The following is a 27017-nucleotide window of genomic DNA, read 5'->3' as shown; positions in this document are numbered from 1 at the left end:
TGATGGAGGGGACCAAGCACCTGCAGGAGGCAACTTCTTGTCTTCCCTTGCCTCCATGGGTGCGTTGTGTCAGCAGGGTCTTTTTTTTTGTTGTTGTTTTGACAGATAAAGTACTTGGAAATCCCTCATAGGGAACCATCATTGGTTTTAGTAAAACAGTCAGGGTTTTTGTGGTTCAGTCTGATGTAATCCTTCGCTCCTGAGTGAAGTGCCCCAGAAGAGTCTCCCACCCCTTGTGCTGGGTCTCTGCCTGCAGCTGTTACAAGACAAGCTGGGTGCTCAGCACCTCATAGGATATGAGAAGCCTCCTTGGAGCTGTGTGGTTATCACACCTTCTGTTATCTGCTGCTAGAGCTTGATGGTGCCACCTACCAGTAGGCACCGTGTTTTTTGCTTAGCCCTTAGTTGTTCTCTGAAGATCTGATGCTCGTTAGCCCGTGCAGCAGCTAACAACTAAACAAAAGCAACTGGGTCTCATGGAAATTAAATTTAAGCTTTTTGTGCAATTAGGCTGCATTTCTACTTAAGCAGTGATTGGCTGTTCTGCTTGTTTGAGTTCTTCATCCTCTCATCTCCCGGTAATGCTGTGTTTGCAGGTGCACTCCTTATGCACTTGCTGTTAATGACAGATCGCGTTTTCACGTGGGTATTAATTGCATGGTGTGACATTCAAACCTCTTGCCCAGGGTAGTGAAGTGAATGGGCAGACTGAATTTTGCTAATGTTTGTTTAGCCTTTCAGTGATGGCTAATGGTTTTAAAGGGGAAAGTTGTCCATGGTTCTTCTAAGCAGGGCTTCTATGTCCAATGTGTTGAAACGGACCTTTTTGGAAATCTGCCATTGTGCTAAGCTATGGAGAACACAGATCTTGCCAAGAATGGCCATTAAGTCCCAGCGTTGCTCCACAACGTCGTGTTAATGGGGAACCAAAATAGCTTATACACCTGACTCCAAATTTCGGATCTAGCAGAGGAGGCTCCTCTGGCTAGAGTTGAATCACTAAGCTGAGGCTGTAAAACAGCGAAGGACCTCGCTAGTTCGTGCATTACATCAATGTAATGATGTGCAAGTAGAACACAGACCCTAAATACAGTGGTGGAAATATCCAAAAGGAGGGGGAGAGAAGGAAAGTAGAAAGGGAAATACGAAGGCTATTTTGTGGAAAACTTGGCTAAGAAAATGAACTGAAGTTGCCTGGGTGCACATTTTTAAAAATAGCTGGCTGACACCACGCATATTTGAAGCTTTTGATCATTGACGCAGAAGTTAGACGAACAGGACGCACAAGTGTGATTAATTATTGACCAAAGTACTTCCCTTTGTACGTACAGTCTGCAGTTGGATGTGGAGGCTGAGTTCACTTGAATCCGCATCAGAAAGTAATGCAAACAAGGCAGTTGGTCAGCCTCACACACGTGGCTCTGTTTGTTATGCAGATCTTTGCCAATAGGTTTAAATCGACACTCAGTAGTGGGGTTTTGTTGCTCTGGCAGATTGTGGACTACCCAACTTGTGCTGTGTATACTTCAATTTGATGCACGCATTGGATGGTTCATACTCATGCTGCAGCTTCATTGCTTTAAAATGTAACAAACCCACCCTGAAATAACCCCCCCAGAACCACAAAATCCCCAGGCTTGTGTGTCATGCTCTATCTGACAGTATTTGACCTTTTCGCCTTAACTTCCATGGGTTTGGGGATTAACTCAGAGTAAACCACTACTTAAAGGCGTTTATGCTACAAGTTAGCTCTGTGCTTCAATGTTTGCATGAATGATGGCACGTTAATCTCTGTGCTGAAGAGACCAGATACTCCTTCATGACATAATCTGGTTTTAACTATAATTCATTATTCCTTGTAAAAATGCCAGTGTAAATTATATTGGGGAAGGAAGATGATTTCATAGATCTCCTAATAAGCTTTTTTTTTTTTTTTTTTTTAAAAAGGGGCAATAAAAGAACTACCCAAATTATAGCTGTATAACTACAGGCTGGCTAATGAGTTCCCTTTTAAAATGAAAAAAAAGAAGTAATCCAGAACATCAGATCTGTAAGTAGAAATGAGTCGGTGTCTTTACTGGGAAGGTAGTTGTGGTTGAACACACAGTGGTAGAGTTTACATCAGCACCTGCAGGTTTTCTTGCATTTGTTATATGAATCTTTTTTACTGCTTTGCAAGTGAGGACCACAATAATAGGTGTGTGATGCTCTAGAAGCATCACCTGGGGAATCTGTACCTTAGGCAAGGAAGAAATAATAGTAAGGAGCTGCTGGGTTTGTTAGCGGCTCGCTGCTGCCAGTTCTTTCCTTTTGTGGAAGAGTTCAATGGAAATTTTTTCTCCTTTTCCAGCGCTTCCCAAATGAACGGCAGCTCACAGTAAATCCAGGAGAGCTGTAGTAGCTCACTGCTGGTGGAAAACAGGACACCTCTGGAGCTGGAGTTGGATCTGCTGCAGCTTTGGTGGCTGCACAGCTATGGGGGGGCTGCTGGAGAAGTGCTGGGAGCTGGGGTGATGCTGTCCCACCAGCTTCGTGCAGTGTGTTTGGCATTGCTCGTGTGCAGCTCCGCACTCCAGCTGTAGTGCAGGAGCCACGGGCAGGGCCCCCTGCTCCCAGCCTTGGGCACTGCCAGGAATGGGGCACCCACAGCTCCTTGGGGCAGCCTGGGCCAGGGCCTCACCGCCCTCTGAGGGAAGAATTGCTTTTACAGCGTGCTGGAGAAAGGTGTCCCTGGCTCCTCGGGTTGGAGACTTGCAAAAACCATGTTGCCTGATTCCGGCTTGTGTTCTGTATGCAAGGAAACAGGGCAGTGGTTGCTCAGGTCAGGTACCTGCCCAAGTTGAATCCTACCTGGCTCTAAATGGAAGGACAGCCTTGGCTCAAGGAGTCAGTGAACTAAACTGCTGTCAGCCTGGAGGAGATTTAGATTCTCCTCTAAGTATCTTAATTCTTTACCTAAGTCTCTGCTATTGGTCTCTGCTGTAGAAATAGGGCACTGCCATAGCTGACTCTTCGGCCTGATCCCCTGCAGCCTTTTTATATACCAACATGGTAGTTACTAAGCAAGGAAGGAAATCTCTTCCAGCTGCACTGAATTACTTAAAAGCAAGGAATGTTTTGGAGAAGACTATTTTGTGATGGCTCTTGAGGCGTGCATTTTTTTTCTCTCCATGCGAACAAAGCACTGCTCGTTCTTTGCTGTCCTCATCTTCCCCTTCCTTGGCTTGGGGTCTGTTTGGTCTGAGGCTGTGATAGTGTTTGACAAATGCCTGCCTGCTACGCGACATAAACAGCTCTCTCTGAGCTCAAGATGAGGTGATAACTAGAAAATGCTGCTCATTTTTCACCCTGTCACAGTGCTTCAAGTCATTGCTAACCTGATAATTGAAACTGTAACGCTTAAACCCAGAAATGCTTAGTTTGCTTATCCAAAGCCTATTTAGTAATCCTTGGTGTTCTTTCTTTTGTAACTAATACCTGCATTGCCATAAAGGCTGATACGGTTCTGAAGGAGAAAAAAAAAAAAAAAAAGAATTTAAAGCTGTATTTGCTTGCTTGAACCATGAATAGATGAAGCAGAATTTAGAAGCATCACGTCACAATAAATGACTTGCGTACTGCCTCCCTTGTCAAATCCTGTTCAAGTGCCAGGCAGTACAGATGTAACCCTGGGACTTCAGTTCTTGATTACTTCTGACTAGTTCAAATCATAAGCAGGAGCCTGGTGACCAGGGTGTCTTCTCTTACAGCTTACTAAAAGGCTTCTGCTGCCTGGCTGGAGTTGTAGTAATTAGGTAGGGTTCAGGGCATCCCAGTTCAAACATTATCTTCGAAATAGCGTTCTGTCTTTTTGGGATACTGCTGCTAAAGAGCAGTGAATAAAACAAAACAGTGGAACAGCAAATGCAATATGACACAACAGAGCAACAGTCTTCAGAGTGTCTTAATACAAGCCTTTGGTTTTCCTTCTCCTTCCAGTGAGTGACTGGGAGACAGCTCAAGATTGGGATATACCAAAATAATTCTCTTTTAAAGAGTCTTTGTGTAAACGCATGTCCTGCTAGTACACACGAGCTTCTACTTGTATCTGAAATGCGAAAGGCTGCATTAAATAAAGATGGAGGCTTCCAAGTTAGTGGCTAATGCGCATTTGTGATACCTAGCAAGGCAATGTATTAACGGGGAATACAGCTGTAATACAAAATACAGGTTTGCTTTGAGGTTTGTTTTTATTTAGGTGGGGGAAAGCTTGCTTACAGCTGAGAGTTTCTTAAGCTGGTGAGGACACCATTTGGGTAAGAAACTGCTTCCAACTTCTTCGTGCTCCGGATGGAGACAGAAAGCAGTAGCCCCCTTCTGTTTGGGGTATTGGCCCTGAGTAGCTGCATTCAAAAGCTCTGCATGCGTATGGACACCGTAGTCAGGCATAACTTCTCACCTGTTAGTTCCTGTAACACTGGGAATTGGATCTGTTGCCCTGGTGGTACCTCTGTGCTGTTAAGTACTGTAGAGTTTAATCTGCCGGGTAGGAGTATTCTGTGACTGGGACACGCAGTAACGTAATCAGGGTGCATTGCTTTGGGAAATGGTAAATCGTGTTGCAGAGTAACGCTGCTTGACCTTGTAACTGGAACATGATTGTTGTTTGGCTTTCAGTTGATTAGACCGTAACAGAAGGAACCAAATGAGATGTTGTTGGAGGTAGAAACTGAGCCGCCTTTTTTTTTTTTTTTTTTTTTTTGTGGGGGTTTGTTAGTGATGTTGGACATTGGTGCAGCTCCAGTGAGTGACTTGCTGTTGGGAGCAATGATGACCTTAACTTGCCAGTTGACCAGAAATAAATCCCCTCTTTCTCTGTTTTCTTTACTTCTGTAGTCAATGTTTCTGTGGTTTATTTAAGTCTAAATGGCTTTGGTTTAGTTTACTCTTCAGTGAAGTTTTCAGAAGTCGTGGACAGATGACATCAGAATCTAATCAAAGTGCAGTCGGATTGTGTATGGTGTATAATGGTTTGTGACCCCACGTTTCCTCCTGAAAAACAGCACGTTTCTAAAAGAAGCCAATGTTCTTGCATCCTTGGGTAGGGGAGTTGCTGCTGCTGCTAGCAATGGTGGTTGTGTGATGTGCAGCAAAGAAGCTGTGTGTCTTCCAGACAGATGTTATCACTTGCCTGGGTGCACAAGCTGCTAAAGGCGGTAACAGCAGTTGTTGATGTTTTGTGTGATATCCAGGACTTTCCTTGTAGAGCACAACTTGTGTCGTGGTGGATGGGAAGCAGTTCAAGTAGTTGTGACTGGGGAAGTATTTTCATAACACAGAACTGAGTTGGTTCTAGTCTTCTTAATTCCAGCCGAGGTGGTACCCTGAGGCTGGCAGAATGTTAACTTCCAGTTTTCTTGAGGTTTTTGTGTGATTTAGACCAACTCTTGGAGCTTGGATATCAATCCTGTAAGAGGAAATGTGAATCTTGGTCTTGGGTATCCAAGTCCTTAACATGAAATTTTGGGCAGCAGAGCGTTAAGTGATGATGTACTGATGTTGTGAATGTTGTTTGCTTTTACAGATGCCTTTGTAAATAGCCAGGAATGGACACTAAGCCGATCTGTACCAGAGCTGAAAGTGGTGAGTTTTTTTTCATTTACTTCTCTCTCTGAAAAACATTCTGAAAACGCTATGCACAAGTGAAAAGTCTTCTCAGGTTCATTACCTTTCCTGTAGGAGAAAAAGCATAGAAAAAGATTTTTGTTTTAGAAAAATGGTTCACTTTTAAAACTATCTTTCTGAAGTTTATGCATTTTCTGGTTTTGCAAGCATGCTTCAAAGACCTGCTTGTGTTTTATTTCTGCTTCAACTTGTTTGCCTGCTGGAACCGGCTTCCTGGTGTGATCTTCTGAGCAGGGGAGTCTTACGCCTCTGTAAGAAGGGAAGTGACTGTTAGCAGGTGATATCTAATGCTCCTTTTATCTCCCTGTAGTAATGTTTCACAATTTCTTCAAGGACTAAATGTCTTTCCTCCTCTTTCCTCCCTGTCTTAAGAGACTTTAAAAATAAATGTTCTGTCTGGGGGCTTGCTTGCATATATTTCCTGGAGCTCTTTATTATACTTAACAAAAATGAAATATTTGGGAGGTTCATTTAGGGAATTGAAAGCAACCGTTTAGTATCAGTGAGCAGTGATTTAATAGCTGCTTACAATAGCTTTTCCATTGGCTGAGCCATTTCACATATAGATGGAAGAAAAGGCAAACAAAAAGACAGATTGGGGGAATTTCCCAGATTTGTTCTTTCCAAGTTGTAAACGTGGAGGCTGGAGATGGGGGTTGAGACCTCCTAGCAGTGGATATTTAACAGTAGACAGCTTGTCAAGCCTACAGCGCAGAGTTGTTGAGGTCAGATCATTGATGTTTGCTAGGTGCAAGTCCAGATTTAATTAAATATGATCAATTTCTAAAAGCCTAAAAAAAGAAAACCCCACTATGGTATCCAAGATACTGTACTTGGTGATAGCTTTGGACATCCACAGTCTGCTGCAGGTGGTCAGACGTCTGGACAGCGCCTTGTGCCTAAATGGCTTCTGGTGTCTTGTAACACTCAGAGCTGCTCTGATCAAACATCCACTTGCTGAGCAGCAAAGTGAGTTGGACAAAACCATCTCAATTAAAGAATGGGCAGCTGGGGCCGTGCTTCATTAGTCCAGTTCTCACGTGGTAAACTTACTTTTCCAAAGCTGAGTTGATGATAACATTTATGAAGATGAGGGAAAGCATAGATCAAACCTGACATGACAAATGCTCTCGATAGCAAAGACATTCCAATGGGAACAGCTTCCTCTGAACTGGAGCTGCCTTCCTGCCTTTATTTCAGCAGTGCACAAGGTAAGTAAAAGAGAAATCTCTTAGTCAACGGATATAAATATATATATATGTATAAATATATATATATATATATATATATTTATATATATTGCACCAGAAGGACCTGCAGAAGGTTTACCAGATTGGGTTTAACTGATGGTATGTTTTGGAAGGTAAATATCTCCCAAAATACATTGCAAAAGAAACTCTGAAGAGCTTAGGACCGGAAGGTGTTGGCTGGAGTCCAGTCCACTGCAGCGGCTGCTAGTTTATGCTGGGAGTTTATCTATGGGGGATTTCCTTGTTGTCCCATCCCTCCAATTCCCAACACCCAGTAATGAACGTGTGGCTTGCAGGTCAGACCCAAGCTGTAATTCCTGTGCCCTAATACGGAGTTGCAGGGCATTAGGAATGGTTTGGGGGCACAGTCACCTCTTGTGACACCAAGGCTGCATTATCTGAATACTTTTCCCCATGTTGTGTGAAGCAGTGGCATGGAAATAAACTTGTGCTGTGTAGCTGCTGTAGAGAATTGATTTGGAGTGGTTGGCATGCGTGAGCCTGAGGATCGCTGTCTAAGGCTGTAGCCTGTTTAGCACCGGATGAAAGCAGGGCTCCCACCGCTGCACAGATAATAATTTGATTATACCACAGCAAATGACTGAAGCGAGCAGCGCCAGCTGGAGCCTGTGAACTTGGGTCCAGCAGAAAGGGCAAACTAGGTCTTCTGTCTGCAAAGGGATCTGCTCCTGTAAATCTGCCCTCATGGAGGAGTGCATGTAGCAAGTCATCACTGTGTTGTTGCCTGCTCGCGGAGTCCTTGGTGGCTCTGGGCTGGGGCAAAGAAAGGAAAAGGTCATGCTGAGAGCCAGCCCTCCCTTCGGCCACTAAAACTGCCATCGGCTCACCGCCACGGAGAGCTGCGGGCACGTTGCTTCAGCTGGGCTGTGCTGGGCTGCTGGGGAGGTATGAGAAGCAGGATGTTGGCTCCTGTCACTGGGCAGTGCAGGTGGGATGGTCAGGCTTTGTGTCACTGGGTTGTGAAGGAAGCCTTGCCTGAGCCAACACTGCCTTGCAGGAAAAGGTGGCTGGTAGCTCGCTGGGAGAGGCTGTTTAAGGGCTGCCCAGACACTGCAGTAAATTGAGGCTAACGGTTTTATAGCAGCTGTTGTTACACTTCCAGGCCCCACGGAAGTTTAACAGGAATAGAAAAGGACTTGGGGAAAACACACAGGGAGAAGTCTATTAAGCAATGGTGATGCTCCTGGATCCTGTTGATGGAGATGCAGAATAAGGGCTTGTTCTCCTTGCAAACCGTAGCAAATGGCGTGGCACAGCTGGCTAAGCTGCTCGGCCCCGTCTGCTGCCTTCAGCTGCTGGCCTGTTTAGGAGGTAACAGATTTTGGTGTCTGGAGGCTGGCCTGCAGCAGGGGGATGGCCTTCCCATCACTGTAGCAACTTGAAAACAAGGCCCAGTGGTAGGCAGAGTAAACAGGAGAACTTTCTGGACAAAATCTTTCTATTTATTCCAAAAAAAAAAAAAAAAAAAAGCCAGGTGCAGTCAGTCTGCTGTGCTGAATAGCTTTAGGATGCCCCGTGCTGTCAATACATGAGGCTTTTTCATAAGTAGGCTTCAGTAGGGTGTAAGCATAGTGGTTTGGGGTTGTATGAATTGTGTCTGAGCAGACGTGCAAATAAATGATTCAGTCATCCTGGTGGGGCACTGCGTTACATCCTCGTCAGAGGGACTTTGAGTTTCGGGGCTGGGTGGTGGCTTTGTTCCCGAAGGTGCTGTAAGGACGTGGTGCACTTCACGTGGACCTGCAGACAGACGTGGTTTGGGGCTTTCCCATCTAGAGTTGAGGGGACAGGAGTACACATGCTCTGAAAGCATGCGGGGATATTTGTCATAAAGTGTGGGATCGTCCCTAAATCCCAACTGAGGGCAATTTCTTGGTACTACAAGTCAGAATTGGCCACTGTGAGATCTGCTGCTCCCAGTTTCAGAGGTTAATAGGAGACATAGGCTGGAAGTGGTATCACTGGGTGACAGGAGGCTGGTTATGCCAGGCTGCGATCCCACGGACTGCCTCCATACCTGGCAGAAAAGCCAGGGGAGACTGAAGGAACCCTCTGCGGGCAGACAGGAGGAGCTCGGTGCCTTGTGCCTGCCTCCTGGCCTGGCTGTCTGGGGAGAAAGCGAAGCGGTGTTAGACATGCAAATCTTGTGGGCAGCTCGGAGGTGACTTGGGGTTCCTGTGGTTTCGAGAAGTTAGCGCAGTTTTATGCTGGAATAGCAATGTTAATGGCTTCTCGTGTTGGCTGCTTTCAGTTTGAGCTCAGTTTGTCAGGTCAGTGGGTAGCTCAGAAGTGATTCGAAGTACAAATTCAGGAACTTCTCTGCTAAGAAGCAGTTGGCCATTCTGACCCAGAAAATCAGTCCTGCTTTATCTTTAAATCTCCAACACTTCTTGTGTTTTATATTGAAAACAGCTTATGAACATGAATAAAAAGAGAAAGAAAGGAAATGCACTGCCTTTCTTGGAGGCTCATGCGTGACCTACGTGGCAGTGGTTTTAATAATGAAACTTATTGGGAAGAAGGCTGTAGGTCTGCTACATACATGAGGTGGCTTCTCAATTGAAATACACATTTTGTTCATCCCAATCACTGTTTTCTGCATCAGTTTGTAGCATCCTGCGTCATGGTGCTCTTCTGGCCAGGCAGACATGTCTTTCTGGGTGCCTGTGAGGAGGAGCATGCTGGCAAACCTCCAGTGCTGTAAGATGTCCTGTGCTGGCATGGCCTTTGGGATGTTTGAGGGAAAACACCAAACTGAGTTGTATTCTGAAATCTCTGAATGTCCTATAAATATTTGGGGTCTGGCTAATGACAGTACTACTTCTAGCCCCAGGCCAAGGACCCAGCAGCTCCCTCTCACTGCGGCCTGAGCTGTTGCTTTTCTGGTCCTGGCAGTTTTGCCCTCTGACTAGTTAAGTTTTTGGCACCAGTGCAATATAAAATGGCATTCGTTTGTGCACAGGCGGGACTACAGTCACTTGTAAATGAAGGTTTAAATACCTGCTGGGAGTTTCTGTGCCTGTGGTTGTACCTCATGACATAATGGCTTTGTTCATAGGTGGTGTTGCTGCATTGGCTACAAAGTAGGTCAGAAATTGCATCAGTGATGTTTCCGAAGTTACAGAGTTTTGGTTGTAAAGTGACAACACAAAATGTTCTCCTCTCTCGTTATTTTCCTAGTGAAAACACGCGAAGTTCGCTTGCTTCCCAGTTTTTCAGAAAGTGTGTTACTCATAAAGGGCCTTGGCCAGGCTGTTTATCTGCAGGGGAGACAGCTGAAATGGCATCTCCAATCTCCTGATCCAGAGATAGGAGTTCTGGTTTTCTTGCTATTCTTGGTCTAGACAATCATAACGCAGGGCTGGTGGGGAAGGACGTGGGGAAGCTTGCCTTGGGACCGTGCCGATCTGCTGCTCAGCAGGGAAGCTGCTGCTTCAGTGAGTATCGCGTGCTGGTTAGCTGCTTGCTGAAGGTACAACAACTAGCGAGCACCTCTATCTCTTTATCAATAAACACTAATCCCTTCAGTGTAGCTTTTTCGGAGTAGATTGCCCAGGGGGACTTAAATGGTGTGTGTACCCAAAATCTTGATTTGCTCCAATCAAGAGACCTCCTTTCTAGACTCAAAACCTCTGATGTCAGCCGGTGAGCGTGGGCATCTTGCAGGCCGTCGTTGCCTTGCATGTCTGACCTGCTTGCGAAGCCAAGCATGTAGAGCAGATTAATGGTTTAAGAGGATTGAAGTATCAGCTGTATCTTTTCATTGCTGCTGTTTGTCATCCTACGTGGTGAGGCTTATCAGGTAGATGAAGTTGCACACCTGTGGAAGCTACCTGCTTCACTAGATGGAGTTTTGCAACTCCACAGAAAAGAACAAGTGACTAGTAAAAACTTGTAGGGAGAAGGCTGTCTCCTGTAACCCAGAAAAAAAGACGCTCCTAGTGAGGAGCCTTGCTACGGCCAGGATTTAAGCCAGCCTGTGAGATAAACCTCAATGAATATTTAGTTTTTTAGCATTTATACATGCATGGAGTAAATCTTAGATGATTTCCGAATTTCAGTGGTGCAGCTGTGCTTATAATTTACAGCTCACTGGAATAAGTTACTTGTTCCTTAGCCCTGAAGGGGAAGGCAGGTCTGGTCAGTGCTGCTGTCACGGCCAGCCCTGAGTCAATCTCTGCTGTGTTTCCAGAGCCGAGTCCCATGGAAGTGCTGGCTGAGAACGCAAGGTTCAGTCATCTGTGCAGGTGGTGTTTGCCTCTGCCACATATCTTGCACTGACCCTTAGATGCTGACATTTTGGTGTAAGCTTCACTTGGAGGGTAGTGAGGCCCTGTCCCAGGCTGCCCAGAGAAGCTGTGGGTGCCCCATCCCTGGAGGTGTTGAAGGCCAGGCTGGATGGGGCCTTGGCCAACCTGATCTGGTGGGTGGCATCCCTGCCTATGGAACGAGATGGGCTTTAAGGGCCCTTCCAACCCGAGCTGTTCTGTGATTATATGCTAGCATGGCTTGTAATTGCCTAGATGTAAATTAAATTAAAAGCTTCCAGCACAGTGGGTTAAGCACTCCTCAAAGTCAACTCAAAGCCCAGTAAGCAGCTGTCTGGTGTATGGCTGCTAGGGTCTGGTGTCCTTTTTGATCTTGTATGACTTCTCTGGTAGCAGCTACACTTGCAGTGGGTTGCTTTTCCTGTAATAGGTCAGAATGGGATCTGGAGTTCCTTTTCCCTGCTTCTCACCCTGAAGTTATGCCATGTGGTGTTCTTGTTTCCTGATATTTCTGAAATCTGATGGGGTTCTTGGTTTTTCTCCTTTCACTGTACCCCACACTATTTACTGCACTTAAAGCTTATGCTATCACAGGGGTACAAGGGAGATGCAGCACTGCCTTCCCTTTGCTCCCTGCCTAACTTGGGCTTTGGCTGAGCCCTTCTTGCATGCCAGCTGTAGGGAGAAGGCGGGCATCCTCCAGGCACTGTTGTATTTGTCTTAATTGAAGGCTGTTCATAGTTGTAAAGAATAGATTGGTTTTTGCTGCCCCTCCCAACCTACTGACTCTAAAACTGTCATCACAGGTGACACCACTCTGTTGGTTTAAGCAACTTTTTAATAAGGAGGATAGCTTCTCACCACTTACGATTAAGAAAGTGGAATAGGGACTGTGCATTAATGTGGAACTTGTTCCTCCGGCCTCTGCTTGGCAGCCTTAAGCCAGCCAGCTGAGAGTTCATCCTATCTCTGGGGAGCTTCTGTTCTAAACCTCTTGGTTAGGGTCAAGATAGACATGTACAACAGAGCAGGGTTCGGTTTGTTTAGAAGAGGAAGCCAGTTCCCATCTCATCCCCAGTAACTGAGGAAGTGCTGTGTCTGCAGAGCCCTGTTCACAGGGAGATCTGAATAACTGAGTGACTCCTGAGCAGGAAAGCAAGATGTATAATTGAAACGTACAGGTGTGTTCTCCAGGCCCACGTGGCCCTCTTAACCATGCAGGGCAGGCAGCCAGGCTTGGATCTGGCTGCGTGTGTCACTCACTTCACTGTGGGCTGACTGGCTTAGGGCCGTAGCAGCAGGAATTGTTTTGTCTGCTAGCGCGGATCTGCATCAGGAAGGGTCAGGCTGGTTTGGGACTGTGGGAGTACTGCAGGAGGACTTGCATCACACCCCTTCTGAAAGAGCAAGAGTCACAGCTAATCTTTGGCATTTGAGCACCTCGAGGAAGAAAACTGTTTGTCGTTGAGCTATGTTCTACCACTTCTGCTTGTCCTTTAAAAGCAATTGTGAGAAAACCAGCTTAAAAAAAATGGTTTAAGATTGGGTGCTTGCATTTGTTTGTCATCCATTCCAGAGAAGGTGTTTGGGCATGGACAGTTTGACTTGTAAGCTTGTTGGAAAGTTCAGCTGGTGAAGTAAGGACTTCAGTAAGTCCTGGTAGACATGCCCAAATCTGTATTTCTATAGCCATAACTATCTGTATTCTATATATCATATATATACAGCTGTAACTGCATCTCTGTAGCCATATAGATCATGCTTAAATAGAGAGTCAGCGTGAATCACGTGGATGGATGGTCTGTAGAGGTATTTCACAGTACTAGGATTTTAAAGCTTCTTTACATTTTTCAGTACAGCAGTGCAAACCTTTCTCCAAGTTTTAGCTTTCTTCCTTGAAACCTATACATTGCCTTGTATTCCCACCTGGCAGTAGTTAATGGCAAGAAGAGTGAAGGAAGGCTACATATCTGTTTTATGCTATATCATTTATATTTTCTGTTGCAGCCTTAGCTTTTTGGCAGATGATTTAGCTGTTGACATATTTTGAGGTGCTCCTGTGGCATGGGCTTTTTCCTCAAGTCAGAGAAATTATTTGTGTGTTAAGATCTTGCTTGAATATACTGTTTTTTTTTATGGGAATTAATTGCAGTTTAACTTCTTTCCTTTTTTCCAGGGGATTGTGGGTAACCTAGCTAGTGGCAAGTCTGCACTTGTACACCGGTATCTGACTGGCACATATGTCCAAGAAGAATCACCTGAAGGTATGTGGATATGCAAATTTCTTTATTTTTCCCCACAGACCACATCTTTGTTAATTTTTAATCATGCAATTAAACGAATTGGTAAAGAATCCTATTTGTTCTTTCCAATGTTCATGGACAGTTTTTCTTTAACATTTTCCAGACTGAGATAAGTACATGTGATAAGTGTAATTTTACCCTTTGCATAACTTCTTAGCATCCTTAAATGGTATTTCATCCCTTGTTTGTCCATAAAAGAAACTTACAGCCGTATATAGAAAAGAGTTCATTACCCTCAGTGCAGTTGCTTTCAGCTGGGCTGTTGAAAGACAGAATTGTTTTATCTGGTACTGGATTACCAGATTTTTGCAGAATTGGGCCCTTCAGCTTGTCATGTTGGAAAAGTAAAATAAATAAAAACAAACCTCACAAGCTAAACCAAAGATCTAAGTTATTCTTTGTTTAATACATTAAATCTTTGGTCTTGAAATTTAAAAAAGGAAGAAAAACAAAACAAAACCTGTTCTGATGCCACAGGCAATTAATGTATACCTGGAAAGATTTTAGCGTTTAACAATAATCCAAGTCTGTAGCTTGAAATCATGAATATCGTAGTACCTTACCAGAAGCATGTCTTACACTAAATACTTTTTTTGATTTCTTTATTTATTCTCCTTATGAACTTTTAAATCCAACTCTGAGACACTGAATTTCTGGTTCCTTCTTTTCCTTACTGGCTGTTCCATTCTTTGCAGATATGGATGCAGGTAACTATACATTGTCTTCATGGCAGCTCTTGTTTTGAAGAGGCAGAAGGCGGTTTTTGTACTGTAGCGTTTTCCCCTTGTTCTGTGTATCATCTTGATTTGTTTCCTTTTGATTTCAAGTCTTTAGTACATCTCACTGTTTTTGTCCCTTGCTGTAGTTGTCTTTTCAGCAGTAGTAGGTAGCTTCATGCATCTCTGATAACATTTGTTTTGAATTAACTCCTACCAAAGGAAACTGTTAAGCATTTTACCTGACTTTCTAACAGTCTTTAGTTGTAGTTAAAATGGGAGGAGAAGGAAAGGGAGGGATTGCCATGGCTGCTCCTGCATAATTATAATACCAGTTTATAACCTTGCCTTATGTGGTTTCGCTTCTTTGTAGCTAGGACTGAGGGGGTGATAACTCAGCCTAGCAACAAAATTGCATGTAGATGACATTTATGTTTGCAGCTTCTGGGCGCTGATAGCGGGAAATAGTTATGCAGCATGTAGATCCACAGAATACAAGTGTTCAGAAAATAACGAGCATCTCTGCTGATTTTGTTCCTCCTTTGATGAACGGAAGATACTTTTTCTTGTGAAATTTAAACATATTGATTATTTACAGGGTTAATACTACTCTTCTCCTAAACTATGAATATTTTAGATGGTGTTCCTTGAGAGTGTTGCCATCTGTCCTCTTTGTCTTCAAGGATTTTTATTTACAGTGCTTGAGTGACGTTCAGACTGTTTTCCCCGAAAGGATTAGATTTCAAAAGCAGTGTCAAATCATTTCTTTGCACATAAGTGTAGCTGACAAGCCTCACTAATGACACCATTCCATCTCATTAACGGTAGGAAAACTGAAATAATTAAGAGCTCTAATTCACCTCGTATGCAACACAGTCAAGATTTCTAATCAAGTTAGTATTAAGGAAATTCAACCCGTATAGTTTCTCTCGAGTAAATATCTACTGAAATTATTTGTTAGTGTTTTATTTCCTTTTGTAACCAATTGAAGTCCAACCACTGTCACTGGGTGTAAAAGGCAGCATCAGTGTGGAGGATTCTGTTGCGTTGCAGCGTGGGCCCAAGGATTTTTACATTCTGCATGGGAACGGAGCATTAGATAAATCAATGCAGTTCTGCCCTTTGTCCTTTTCTGAGGTCTTTTAAATGTGCTGGTTTCTTGAGTTGGATAAAGGACGTTTTCTATATGAGGCATTAAGGTCTCAGCTGCTTGACTAGTTATGAAGAGAAGTTTATTAACTGAATGGCTTACTAGCAGCAAAATTTATCTGGCATCGTGTAAGTAGTATCTAATTGGTAGAATGATTGATGCATACTTCATGTGCAAACGGTGATTACAACCAGGGACCACTTTCTGCTATCCTTTGCCTTTTAAATTGCTACAATTACCATGAAACCTGCCCTAAATTAGACGAGTACCAGATCTCTTTTAGGCCTTTAAGGTAGCTTCAGCATTCCAGTAAATGAATGTTCACTCTATAAAGATGGTTTCATGTTTCCCTCAGCTCTTTTAAGATGAGGCTTTCTTCTTTTTTTCTGCCCCAAACCTTTCCCCCCCCACACTCCCCACCAAGAGGAAGAATCATATAACATTAAAGCATAGAGCAATTTTCTCTCAATGTTTGACCCAATTTTATTCTCTACTGTAACTTGTAAACCTTTGGATCCTTGGAGTAAATATTACCTGGAGAGAAAATTGACTTTTAGACTCCTCTTATGCATATTTAACATGCGCGTAGTTGCATTCCTGTGTGACAGGTTTTTAAATCAGTTGTATTTTGATGTAAGAAAACAAGTGATGTATATCCTTATAACAACTTGAAATTACAGTACTTTGGGATGTACATTTTTTCCCCTATAATGATACAGCAAGAAAATTATTGGAAGTAGAGTATTTATCAGTGATTTGTGGTCTTTTTGGAACATTCCAGGCTGTTGGAAAAAAACTACCGTGCAACTTCCTTTTTTACATATCTGAAACAACTGTAGGAGAGCTACAAATAAGATGTGTGCAACCTCATGTCTTTTTTTCATTTGTTTAAAACTTGATCCTACCTCTAGAGGCATAATGAAACGTGTGTTTGCAATTTGAAACAAATTTGTAGACCAAGGTGAATTGAACTTTGTTGAAATACTGTGTATCAGGGTTATTTGGTACTGGTTGGGTTTTTCTTTCATAAAAAGCCACAGAGGCATGGAATGTGACTTAAAGACCCTGGCAGATCTCTTGTATGCCTGTGAATGCTGTAATTCATGTGATGGTTATTTCAGTATTCTTTCTGATACGCTTAAAAAAGCAGAAAACAAAGTTCTGATCGTGTACTTTGGACAAAAGTATCTCCCCCAGGATGGGAAGAAACAAGTTTTTTCTCTCCCACCTTATTGCCCAAGTAACGTAAGATACTAAAACAGATGAATGTGAACATGAATTGCTGAACCTGTCCAGCAGTTTATGAAAATATCTTTAATTTACGAAAACGAAAGTTTGTTATGAAAGATGGGTACATGAGTTTGCATTAACACAATCCCCTTAAAATAGAAAATAACAGAATAATTAAAATGAGAGTTGGGAAGAAAGCTTCCTTGTGGAGGAAGCAGTAAGATTTAAGACTGTGGTACCTTTGGGTAGGCAGTAAAACATAAGGGAGAAAACCAAAGCAGTAGGTACAACTACTGCTGTGGTTTTATTTGTGGTAAGCTTTGAAGAATTTTTATAGCTGCACATCTCCAGTATAAAGTATGCTTACGAGACTGGCTTAAAAGTAATGTAAAGCATTAACTTCTTTCCTGACATTGAAAATTACCTTATTTGCTGCTGGTTTTCTGAGAATTAGTGATTAGTGTCAATTTGCTCTAGAATGTCAATTAGCTTTAGAATGAGGGGGCATATATTTTAAGTTAACTAAATTTGTGGATATAGTTAAGATTCCTTTTTCCTGGAAGAGTGAAATGTTTTTGTGTTCTCAGCTGCATATAAAGCCCATCTAACGTCTTGCCTCCAGAGGGCAAATAACTGCTGCAGTCAGTGGAAACTTTATGTACCTGTGTCTGGAAGAAGGTAGAGTAGAAATTAAAATGTCAGATGTCTCTGCTGTACTTGCTAGGCTGTTGGTGCCTAGGCCTCCTGTGCAGTATGCAGTGCAAAGGAGAGGCTTGGGAAGCTCTCAGAGTTACTGTAGCCACTACTTCAGCAGAGTCTAACTCTCCAAGGAAGATTGGATGTGACTACTTTATAAATTTAAGCTGCTTGTGTTCAACATCCCCTTATGAGATATTTGTCTGACCAAAGAATATTATAAAACACGTATACAGAGAATTGAAGTATAATCTGTTAATCTAGATAACCTTCCCATTTACGTCATTCATGGAAAAGATCTAATGCTTGAGTTGCTCATCTCTGTGATAGAAGCAATGGTGGAGCTTGTTCCCCTAGTGAGGGGAGAGGGGTGTTGCTTCTTGGTTTGCAGTTATGTTAAACTAAGTGGACAGACAAGGCTGTTTTCATGGTCTTCATACCTTAAAGTGCTGGGAGATTTAGTAGAGGTAGAGATCACAGATGGGAAGTTAAGCTGCTCCTTGGTGCTCGCTGCCTGCCCCTGCTCTGGTCTGGGACCTTCCCTGTGTGGCCATGCCCGCCTGCTGTGCCCAGGCTCCTTTTTGCAGCCTGCAGCACGGAGACCTGCCCCACCAGGGGACCCATGGGCTGCAGGGGGACAGCCTGCTCCACCAGGGGCCTCTCTCCCTCCCTCCTTCTGCACACCAACCTCGCAGGCTGGAGCTGGCTCTGCTTGCACATGGGGCACAGAGGCCTCCCTGTAGCTCCCATCACCAAAACCTCCCCACATAACCATAATCCAGTAGGCTAAAAATGTGATTGTTTCTTCTGTGAACGATTAAGCTCCTAAATTCAAAAATCTGTTCACAGAAGTTGTTAGTGATTTTTATCTGGCTAACGTTTTTCAAATATGTAGGAATCTGTAGTCTGTGTCTACTAAACAACCAAATAAATCTTTTATGTATAAAAGAAGGGGATCTGTCCCAGACTAAGCCATGTGTTCTGTTCCTGGTGAGCAAGCCAACTGAAATATAAATGTGAAGTAGTAAAATTTGTTCTCTGAAATATGTGCATATGTGCTTTTCTTGAAGACTAACTTCATGCTTTTTCACTTGTAGTTTCCTGGAATTCCATAAAATCATCCTCGTATTTGTAGCTTATACACATAGCTTATGCCGTGAGACCTGGTGAGAGTTCCCAGTGCGTTTAAGTTCAAAATAACATCCTTTAGAATCCAACTCCTCGCAAGGAGCTGGATGTTGCATCCATTAAAACACCTGCACCACAAAACAAAACCATGGGGGAGCTGCAGTTTTTCACATTGTGTTTAAATCCTTGATGCAATGTTTGACGGGTTTTTGGGGCAGCTGCAGCTGTGGAGTGCTCTCTTCGTCTGTGGAAGCGCCGACTGAGGCTGCGTGCAGAAGGCACTGATAACATTAGACATGGGTTTCAGAGTGATCTCCTCTCTTAGTTCTTTGTCCGCTATCTCATTATTACAGTATCAGCTAATTATTTTTATTTGGCACTTCACACTGACATCCAGATACCAAGTAACACTTGTCTTTTTTGATCACTTTAAAGTGTTGCTGCAGTTGGCTCTCCTGGGCTTTGGGAGCCTTTCAGGCTTAGCATAAAAGAGCATGTTTATGTATTCCGAAATCTCCATTCTGCATCCCATCTTCCTCTCTTTCCCTCTCCTCATCCCCTGGAGACTAGCTGTGTGGTTTAGCAAACCCTTTGAAAACCACTCTGTTCCAGCGGGCAAGTCAACGGCTGTTTTAAGTGTTGCACAAATAAGGAAGAGTTATTTAAGGGAGAGGTTAGTATTTGCTCTTTTCCCAAGGAGAAGATGCTGGAGACACAATTTCCTCAATGGGACTTCCTTTCTAGGTTGCGTGCCTTGAGGACAGAGTGATCTTTAAGATAATGTCTTGAATGCACTGTGGTTTGAATACTCCAAGATTTTGATGACTTACGTCTGTAGGAGTGGTTGTCCGTCTTATAAAAAGGCTCCTCTGAAGGCTCCATCCCAGCTAAAAACTGGGATTTAGGTTTATAGCTGTTGTAACTTCGGACTCTTAACAGTAGTAAATGACTCCTAAGTCCCCAGTGTTCTTCGTTTTGTACTGCAGTTGAATCAGAATTCAGCTTGGAGTGGCTGTAGATGGAAGAAAGGCCTGTTTTTCCTTATCTCTTTCAAACTTTAATTCTGGATTTATTTTAAAATCACAGCCCAACATTTAGCTCTCAGTCTTGAAACAAAACATAAACATGTTATTGAATTTATTATTTTTTTTTAATGTTTCAAATTGTTTTTCTTTGACTTAGCTTTTTGTTGTTTTGGGGAACAGTACCAGAAAGTAAGGCAAGTTCTCTGACTGGATTCATACTATGCCTAAATCTCAACAAACTGGAATTTGCTGCTACAGCAGGCTGTCACTAGTGTTTTCTTACACATTTCAGGAATTGTAAAGGCCTTCCACCTTGCAGGATAGCAAGATTATATCTTGACAGCCTGTTGTCTACGATGACAATTTTTAAAACCTTCCAGTTATATTTGTGGGGCTGTCATTTGGTATTAGGTAGGAGCATCTGAAAAACGTGTGATTTATTTCACGTGGAAAGAGAACACACGAAAATACAACATATAGATGGAAAACATTTCCTCTTACCTATAAGATAAATAGTATACTATTATGTAAAAATTGTGTTCTCATATATGATTTAGAATATTGTGGGACACAGTTAAACACAAGAAACACTAAACCTGAGATGATGGTAGCTGATTTGGTGATTTTTCCTTAGTAGATCTCACCATTTTTTTTGGTTTGTGTTCTGATAGGTAGTAGCATAATTGCACCTGGATAACTCCAGTGTTCAATTCAGGGCTACTATTTGCAATGTAATACTGTAATGAAAGGACAGATATCAAAGAAGTTGGCTATAACCTAAGTATAAAAACCCAAGGAATATTTAAACAAAAAGCAATCAAACAAAAGCCAGAAATCTGCTTCTTTGCTTGTAGGAGCTTTAGGCTTATCTTGGTTATGCAGCTTAGGGTTTGTCATGTGTTAATATCTTTGAAAACACATTGGAAGCTTGTAAAGTTCAACCTGCGTAGAGAAATTTTGAGCGGATGCTGTCAGGGGCCAGTTTGTTAGCTTGAAAGGTAGAAGCTGAGTGAACAGGCTGGTGTCTGAAAGATGAACTGTGTGATAAAGCAATTTATTTTTTAAGTAATTGCAGTAAAGAAGAGCCATGCTATTTCCAGTCATGCAGCTAAAGATGTAAAGAACTTTGTTTGGAAAGTGGTATTTTTGCATGTAGACTCTTAAAGCAAACAAACAAACAAAAACCAAATACTTGGCCGATGGCAACAGGTAGGTAGGAGTGTACTAAAGTAGCATCACATCCTGCCCAAAGAAGTTGATTGCTGCTTTTTGTTGTTTGTCTCCAGCTGGCTTGAAAAAAATAAATGTTTAAAATTAGACTTGCAGCATACGTGCAATTAGTGGGTGTGATATGTTCAAGCATCTGTCTGCACCTGCTGTCAATAAAATAAACCAGAAAAGTCAACAGCAAGTGAAAAAGGCAATCAGGAATGCCAGGCTTCCTATTTTACGAGTAGAAATGGGACTTTAATGTAATCCTAGGCCCTATGAAAGTACAAATACCTTTTTTTTACTTTACATTTTAGTATTTAATTTGTTATAGCTCTTAAAGTACCTCAGCGTGTTTACCTGAAGGGTTCTGCTGTCTGATAAAGCTTGAACAGCCGCCACCCATGGCTCTGCCTTGCTGTGTGAAGTTCAGAGATTATGGTGCTGGAAGGAATGTTAAATACAAGTCACAGAAGCAGCAGCGCAGGAAGTGCTGCGCTAAGTCAGTCTAAAAGCTATTTCAAGCTGTAATCACAGGATTCAGCATACAGAGAAAGTCGTGCAGGTGTTGGGATAGTGAGGGTGCTGCTGAGAGAGGTCTCCTGGTGCTTGGGAGGTGGAGGCAGACTTGGGATCTGGGGGACTCTTGGAGGAGGGAGATTCTTGCAGTTTCCTGCTGTTTGTTTTCCCTCGTTAAACTGTCAGAGATATCTTCTCACTTGAGAGAATTATGAGAAAGGGCATACTTAACACATAAAATGTTACTCAGCTTCTATTTGCTCAGTGTCAAAATTTTCCTATGTTTGTGCAGTAAATGGATGAAAATGTGGTACTTTGTCACGTCAGCTTGATGGCTGTCTGATACCTTGCTAGTGCAGTAATTTCCAAGGTCTGAGTGCTCACTTGCAAGGCACAGGCCTTTACCACTTAGAAGAGAGTAATTTAGAGTTTTGTGTGTTCAAGCTAGAACCTTGGACAGTTAAAATCTCAAGCCTATTTATTACATACAAAAATCTCACATGGGTTAATATGCCTGTCTTAGGGGGAAGGATTCTTTCCTTTTAGACCATAGGTCCCAGGGCTTATACCTAAAGTTTCGGTGAGCCGCGAGTAGAACATTGTCATCTTCCACTCCATACTTTTGCCTGTTTACCTGGGGTCATAATAAAACAGGAACTGAAAAAAGCACCAGGTCTTTCCCTTACTGTAGAATGGGATCTGCAGGTGATTCCTCAGCAGGAGCACTCAAGTCTTCTCTTTTCCTGGTCTGTTCTCTTCAAGTAACCTCAGTTCACTCAGGTTTTTTTTGCCTTACTGTTTATTCTTACTGTTTATTTTCTTGGTTGTTAACTTTTTTTTTTTTTTTTTTTGCAAGTGCTTGTGAGCTCTATTCCTTTGCTCCTTTCTTCCCTCACAGTGCGCTACCCAGAGCACTATGAGGAGCTGTGGCTGAGGTTTTTTAAGCTCCTGGCTGGAACAAGCTTCCTGCCTGCAGCACACAGTAACTCCCACCTGCTCTTCCGCAGTGCCGGTGGCTTGCTGTCCTACCCATCTGCTGCAGCTGGTTGTTTCTGCTCAGGTGGAGAACTGCGTTTGTCCCTATGATGTGGCTTTTATTTTCTTTCCACGCAGTTTTTCTAACTCGTTACAGCTGTGTTGAAGTATGGTCCAATTTTCTAATACGGTTGCAGTCCCTCACAGAATCACATTTTTTACTAACTTATTATCTTGTTACTTCCATATTCCAGGTTATCAATAAAAATACGTTTATGAAGCTTAAAACTCCTGCAGAAGCTTTTCTGTGTCATTTGATGAGTACCAAGTATGGCTCACTCCTGCTGCACTCAAATTACTGCTTTCATTGCGGCTGGGCTCCTCTAACTGCCTTGCAAGTAATATTCCACTGACTGTCAGAAGCTTTATAAGGGAAATATATCATGCACTGCTCCTCTGCAAGCCTGTTTCCAGATAGAGAAAGAACCTTAACTGTTCATAGGCTTTTTCCCCCCACAGTTATCTTGGTAGTTAACTCATTCTTTTGTTCTCCTTCTGTCTGAAGAATAATACTGGGTGGGAATCCCAGCCGGTTTGCTGTGCTTGTGGCTTCTTTTCCTTTTGCCAGGTTCCTCTAACGGAGCAACAATCTGCACTGGAAGTATTCCCTGCACCCAAATTTCTATTAACTGCATTTGTGAGGAATAACGTGGTTGGCTCAGGTAAATGTTCTTCCCGGACTGGGCTGTGAAGCAGCACCATGTTTTGTTTTCTCTCTATAGCCTGGCAACTGTTTGAAGTTAGTGGAAGCAACTACTGAATATTTCCTTCTACTTGGCTGGTTGGCTGAGCTAAGAGTGTGTGGCAGCAGGACATCACCCTGTCAGGGGGCTGTTTCTTATTTGCTTAATTTGCAGTCCTGCTCAGGCAGTTCAGGGCTTCTCTGCTCTGTTAAATTTTCTGCCACGTGGGAGTGAGACCGGCACCTCTGCAGAAATACCATTCAGCGTAAGTGTGTCTGCGTGTCCTCCAGATGAACACCCCCCCCGTTGTTTTCTATCTTACCGTATTTAAAGGCATCAATTACAGTCTCTGATTCTGTGTGAGTTGAGTGGTTAATACTTTTCTGAAGTAAAAGCTATAATTTTCCTGGATGCCTAAAATCAGTAGGTCTCCATTCAAATCACCACCAGGTTTTGTGGACCCATCCGATACAGCCTTCTGCAGAAGTACTCCAAATACATCAGGGAATGCATCTCGAATGGTTGAACATCACTGCAGCTTGCAGCTGCTGCTAAGGTTCCAGCAGTGAAGCCCTCTAAACCTTCTTCCATGGAATTACAAGAGGAGAGATTAGTGTTTCCGTGGCAGTTTTTATGTAACTATGCAATTATCCACATAACGTGGTGATATCATACGGCACGTGGTTTGTGCCCATGGGTGTACTTTGCTTTAATAGTAAAAGCGAGCAAAATGGGTTAAAGATCATCAGCAGGAGTTAGAGAAGAATACGTCTGCATGGGTCATTACTATTTACTACCTACTAAAAAAAGCAGCTGATTTTGGTGGGGAGGGAGGTGGTAACGTGCTGCCATCTGAATTACTTCCTCTCCACAGTGAGGTGTGAGGGGGCTGTGGCAGCTGTTCTGTGTGCTTCAGTTACCAGGAGCAAAAAAGATGCCCTGGTGTAAGTAGGGGTATTGCTTCGTACCTCAAGGAGAATGCTCATATTCTAGCCCAGAAATCGATCCATGCATTTCCTGCAATGCAGTGTAAATCTACATTTCAGGATAAGCAGATGGTGAGTTTTGAAAAGCCCAGACTAGGTTGCTTTGGGTTTGTTGTTTTTTCCCCCGTGCACTTTTCTGGAAAGCTAGTGCCGTTAACTGCTTGTGGCTAAGTCTTCTGTGAAAGTGGTGGTTCCCCAATCTTTGTGCTTACATGGTTTATACGCTCAACCCAGCTCAACCACAATTTGGTTTCTTAAGTATTTTCTAGCACTGTTTTTGGTGTTAGGGGAATACCCAAAAGCTGACTTTACGTGTGGCTGAATAATAGTTTGTGATGGCTTCTCAGCTGCTGACCCAAATTGACATCAAGCACAGAGCACATCTACATGTGGGTGAAAATTAATTTCAGTGCTTTTTGTATGCTTTGCTTCCTTAATGTGATTTACTGGGAGATGCTGAGGGGGAAAAAAAAAAAAGGTACTTTATTGAAATCCAACTTCCAAGTAACATTGTGAGATGCTAGCATTGATTTACTGGACTGCTGAAGTATTTTTTCTTAGTTGCAGAAGATCTTGTGGGAATTTTATTTCTGAGCTTAATGAAAAACGTTCATATATGTATTTGGTCCTAAGATGATGGATGTATGAAGAAAGGGAATAAATGACTTCTGAACACGTTTTCCTGAAAAGGAGACAATTCTCAACATGGCTTTCTCTATCTTAAGAAAAAAGAGACGGTCTCTGCTTATAACACTTGTCTTACTTGTAACCCCAGTTGTCAAAAATCCACATGTCATAGGAAATATGAAACAGAGGCTTTTACAGCAGATTCAGCCTCATCTTGTGCTCTCCTTTCCAGCCCCTGCCTGCCCTGCCCCCATGTCGTGGTAGGCGTTCAGCTGCCGCATGGATTTGTCATATGGCCAGCCCCCCAGATTTATCTTTCTCATACGGCCAAATAACTTCCTCCCCGTGGCAATTTGCTTGAATAAAGGGTCTGGCAAATGAAGTTGAGCCTGGGGATATAGTATGAAAATCAGTGTTGCTTCAGCGCGCAATTGCTCAGTGAAACAGTTATCAGCTAGATGAAGGGGTGCCCAGGCTTTCCTAACCGGATGAAAACCTTCATCTCCGGAATTCCCTCCGTGACACAAAGATTTCACAATGCAGAGCATCTCTGGTCACAAACATGTGCAGTGCTTAGAATCGGTATTAGTTTTTACTGGAGGACGTGGTTTTTCTCTGCCTGCTGATTCAAGCCACTAACCTTTGTAGAACTGACACGCATAGAAATGAGATTAAGAAGCTTTTGTTGATTCCATCAAGTCGCTGTTCTGACTTGTGCTAGGTCTCCAGCCCTGGCTGCACGTTGCTGATGCACAGCTTTTATTTAGCTTTGCGTGGAACAAAGCTGTATTTCTGTCAGGAGCATTTTGTATGAGGAATCGCACCTAATGCACATACCAGGCTGAGTCTTTTTGTGGGCTGCATCATAAGCACTGCTCTGTGTCTTCTGGTAGGTATTAGTTGTACTTCATATGGAGAAATAATACTTGCCTTCTGATGTGAAACGTCTGCAGATGAGCCCGTACGAATGGATACCCATCTTTCCCAGCAAAGCTCAGAATAGTGCAGCACTGCTTAGTGCAGAGTTTCAGAGAGGAAGATAAGCCACATGCTAAAATCTTCCCAAATTGAAACTTCCACACAGTTTCAATGATTTTGATCTCTAAATTTGTTATATTTCATAAAAATCTTTTCCAGCTGCGCCTGGCTGTAGAGAGCTATTTAGGTGTTCATGGAAAAGTCTTTTCCATCATTTTAAGGATGGGACTGGGGCTGCGAGTGGGTGCAGTTCAGCTGTTGGTTGGTGTCCTTCGCTCTGCTGTCTTTGTGCTTCGCCGTGCCTGCTGGGGCATGGCAGGAGCGATCATCCTGTCCTTCAGAGCTGTGGTCCATGCTGCCAGTCTTGTTATTTCTGTGACCTCTTTTGGCAGGTACATATGGGAGCTGCGAAATTTCCTCATTAAAAAGCTGCATGTGTCATAATCGTGATGTGACTAGAACAAAGCTAGTTGCCTCCTTTGGGACTACTTGATGTGTTTCTGAGACTTTCTTTCTTAATTTTGAAGGTCATTTCTTTGTTTTCAGTGTCTTCAGCTTAGATGGTGTCCTGTGACTCCATCGTAGAGAAGGATATTAGGAAAATAGAGTAGTATTTTTTAGCCATGGGAGACCTCTTGACTTCCTCCAAAGGCAGTGATAGTTCGGTATTCCGACTGGCTGATCTGTCAGATTTGTCGTGCCCTGTGATGCTTTACAAATTCCAGAGATGCCTTTTACAGAAATCACTAGTGCAGTGCTGTCCATGCAGAAGCATACCGAAACAGCTGCCCTTGCGCTGCTGTGCGCTGTGTTTAGTGTTGGTGCGGCCTCGCGTTGGGTATTGTGTGCAGGTCTGGGCTCCATGATCAAAAGAGGATGTTGGAAGCACCCAGAGGAAAGCACCAAAGCTGGTAGAAGGGCTGGAGGGCACGTCCTGTGAGGAGAGGCTGAGGATACTGGGTTTGTCTGGCCTGGAAAAGAGAAGGCCAAGAGGCGACCTCGCTGCTCCCCACAGCTCCCTGAGGGGAGGCACAGAGGGAGGCGCCAGCCTCTGCTCCCTGCGACCCGATGTTGGGACACACGGGGTCCAGGGGAGGCCCAGGCTGGGCATTAGGAAAAAATTCTTTACCATAAGGGTGATGAAGCACTGGCACAGGCTTACTAACGAGGTGGGTGCTGCCCTGGGGCTGTCAGTGTTCAGGAGGCATTTGGGCACTGCCCTCAGTAATGTGCTTTTGCTTAGCCCTGGAGGGGTCAGCCAGCTGGGCCTGACGGTCTCCGTAGGTCCCTTCCAGCTGAACTTCTTCATTCTAGGGCATGGCTTTAAACACTTGGGGTTGGGGGATTTTCAGATTTAAACTATCTATCACGAAATATGTAAATCTAAACAAATGTACTCAAATGAGTTCATGGGGGTATACAAGGAACAGATGAGACTGATGCATATTCCAGACGATGAGTGTAGTCAGCGTTTAAGGGCAGAGAAATAAGCCACTTAAATCTACTCAAGTTCACTGTATGCTGCTTGA

General features: G+C 43.3%; 1 protein-coding gene across 3 annotated transcripts in view; it reads left to right on the top strand.

The window, feature by feature from the left end:
- The window catches only part of AGAP1 (ArfGAP with GTPase domain, ankyrin repeat and PH domain 1), a gene marked incomplete at its 5' end in the record, with an annotated part of 347082 nt that overhangs the window by 92299 nt on the left and 227766 nt on the right, over positions 1 to 27017 (top strand). For all 3 annotated transcript variants that reach the window (XM_084288890.1, XM_084288889.1, XM_084288888.1), the window contains 2 exons: positions 5564 to 5622; positions 13380 to 13467. In XM_084288890.1, coding sequence (XP_084145016.1) covers positions 5564 to 5622; positions 13380 to 13467 — 147 coding nt within the window. The remainder of the gene's footprint in view (positions 1 to 5563; positions 5623 to 13379; positions 13468 to 27017) is intronic.

This window comes from Netta rufina (genome assembly GCF_964035555.1).
Source record: "Netta rufina genome assembly, chromosome: 6".
In the NCBI taxonomy this organism is placed as follows: domain Eukaryota; kingdom Metazoa; phylum Chordata; class Aves; order Anseriformes; family Anatidae; genus Netta; species Netta rufina.
The sequence above is the reverse complement of the archived record's forward strand: the minus strand, read 5'-3'. Positions and strand labels throughout refer to the sequence as shown.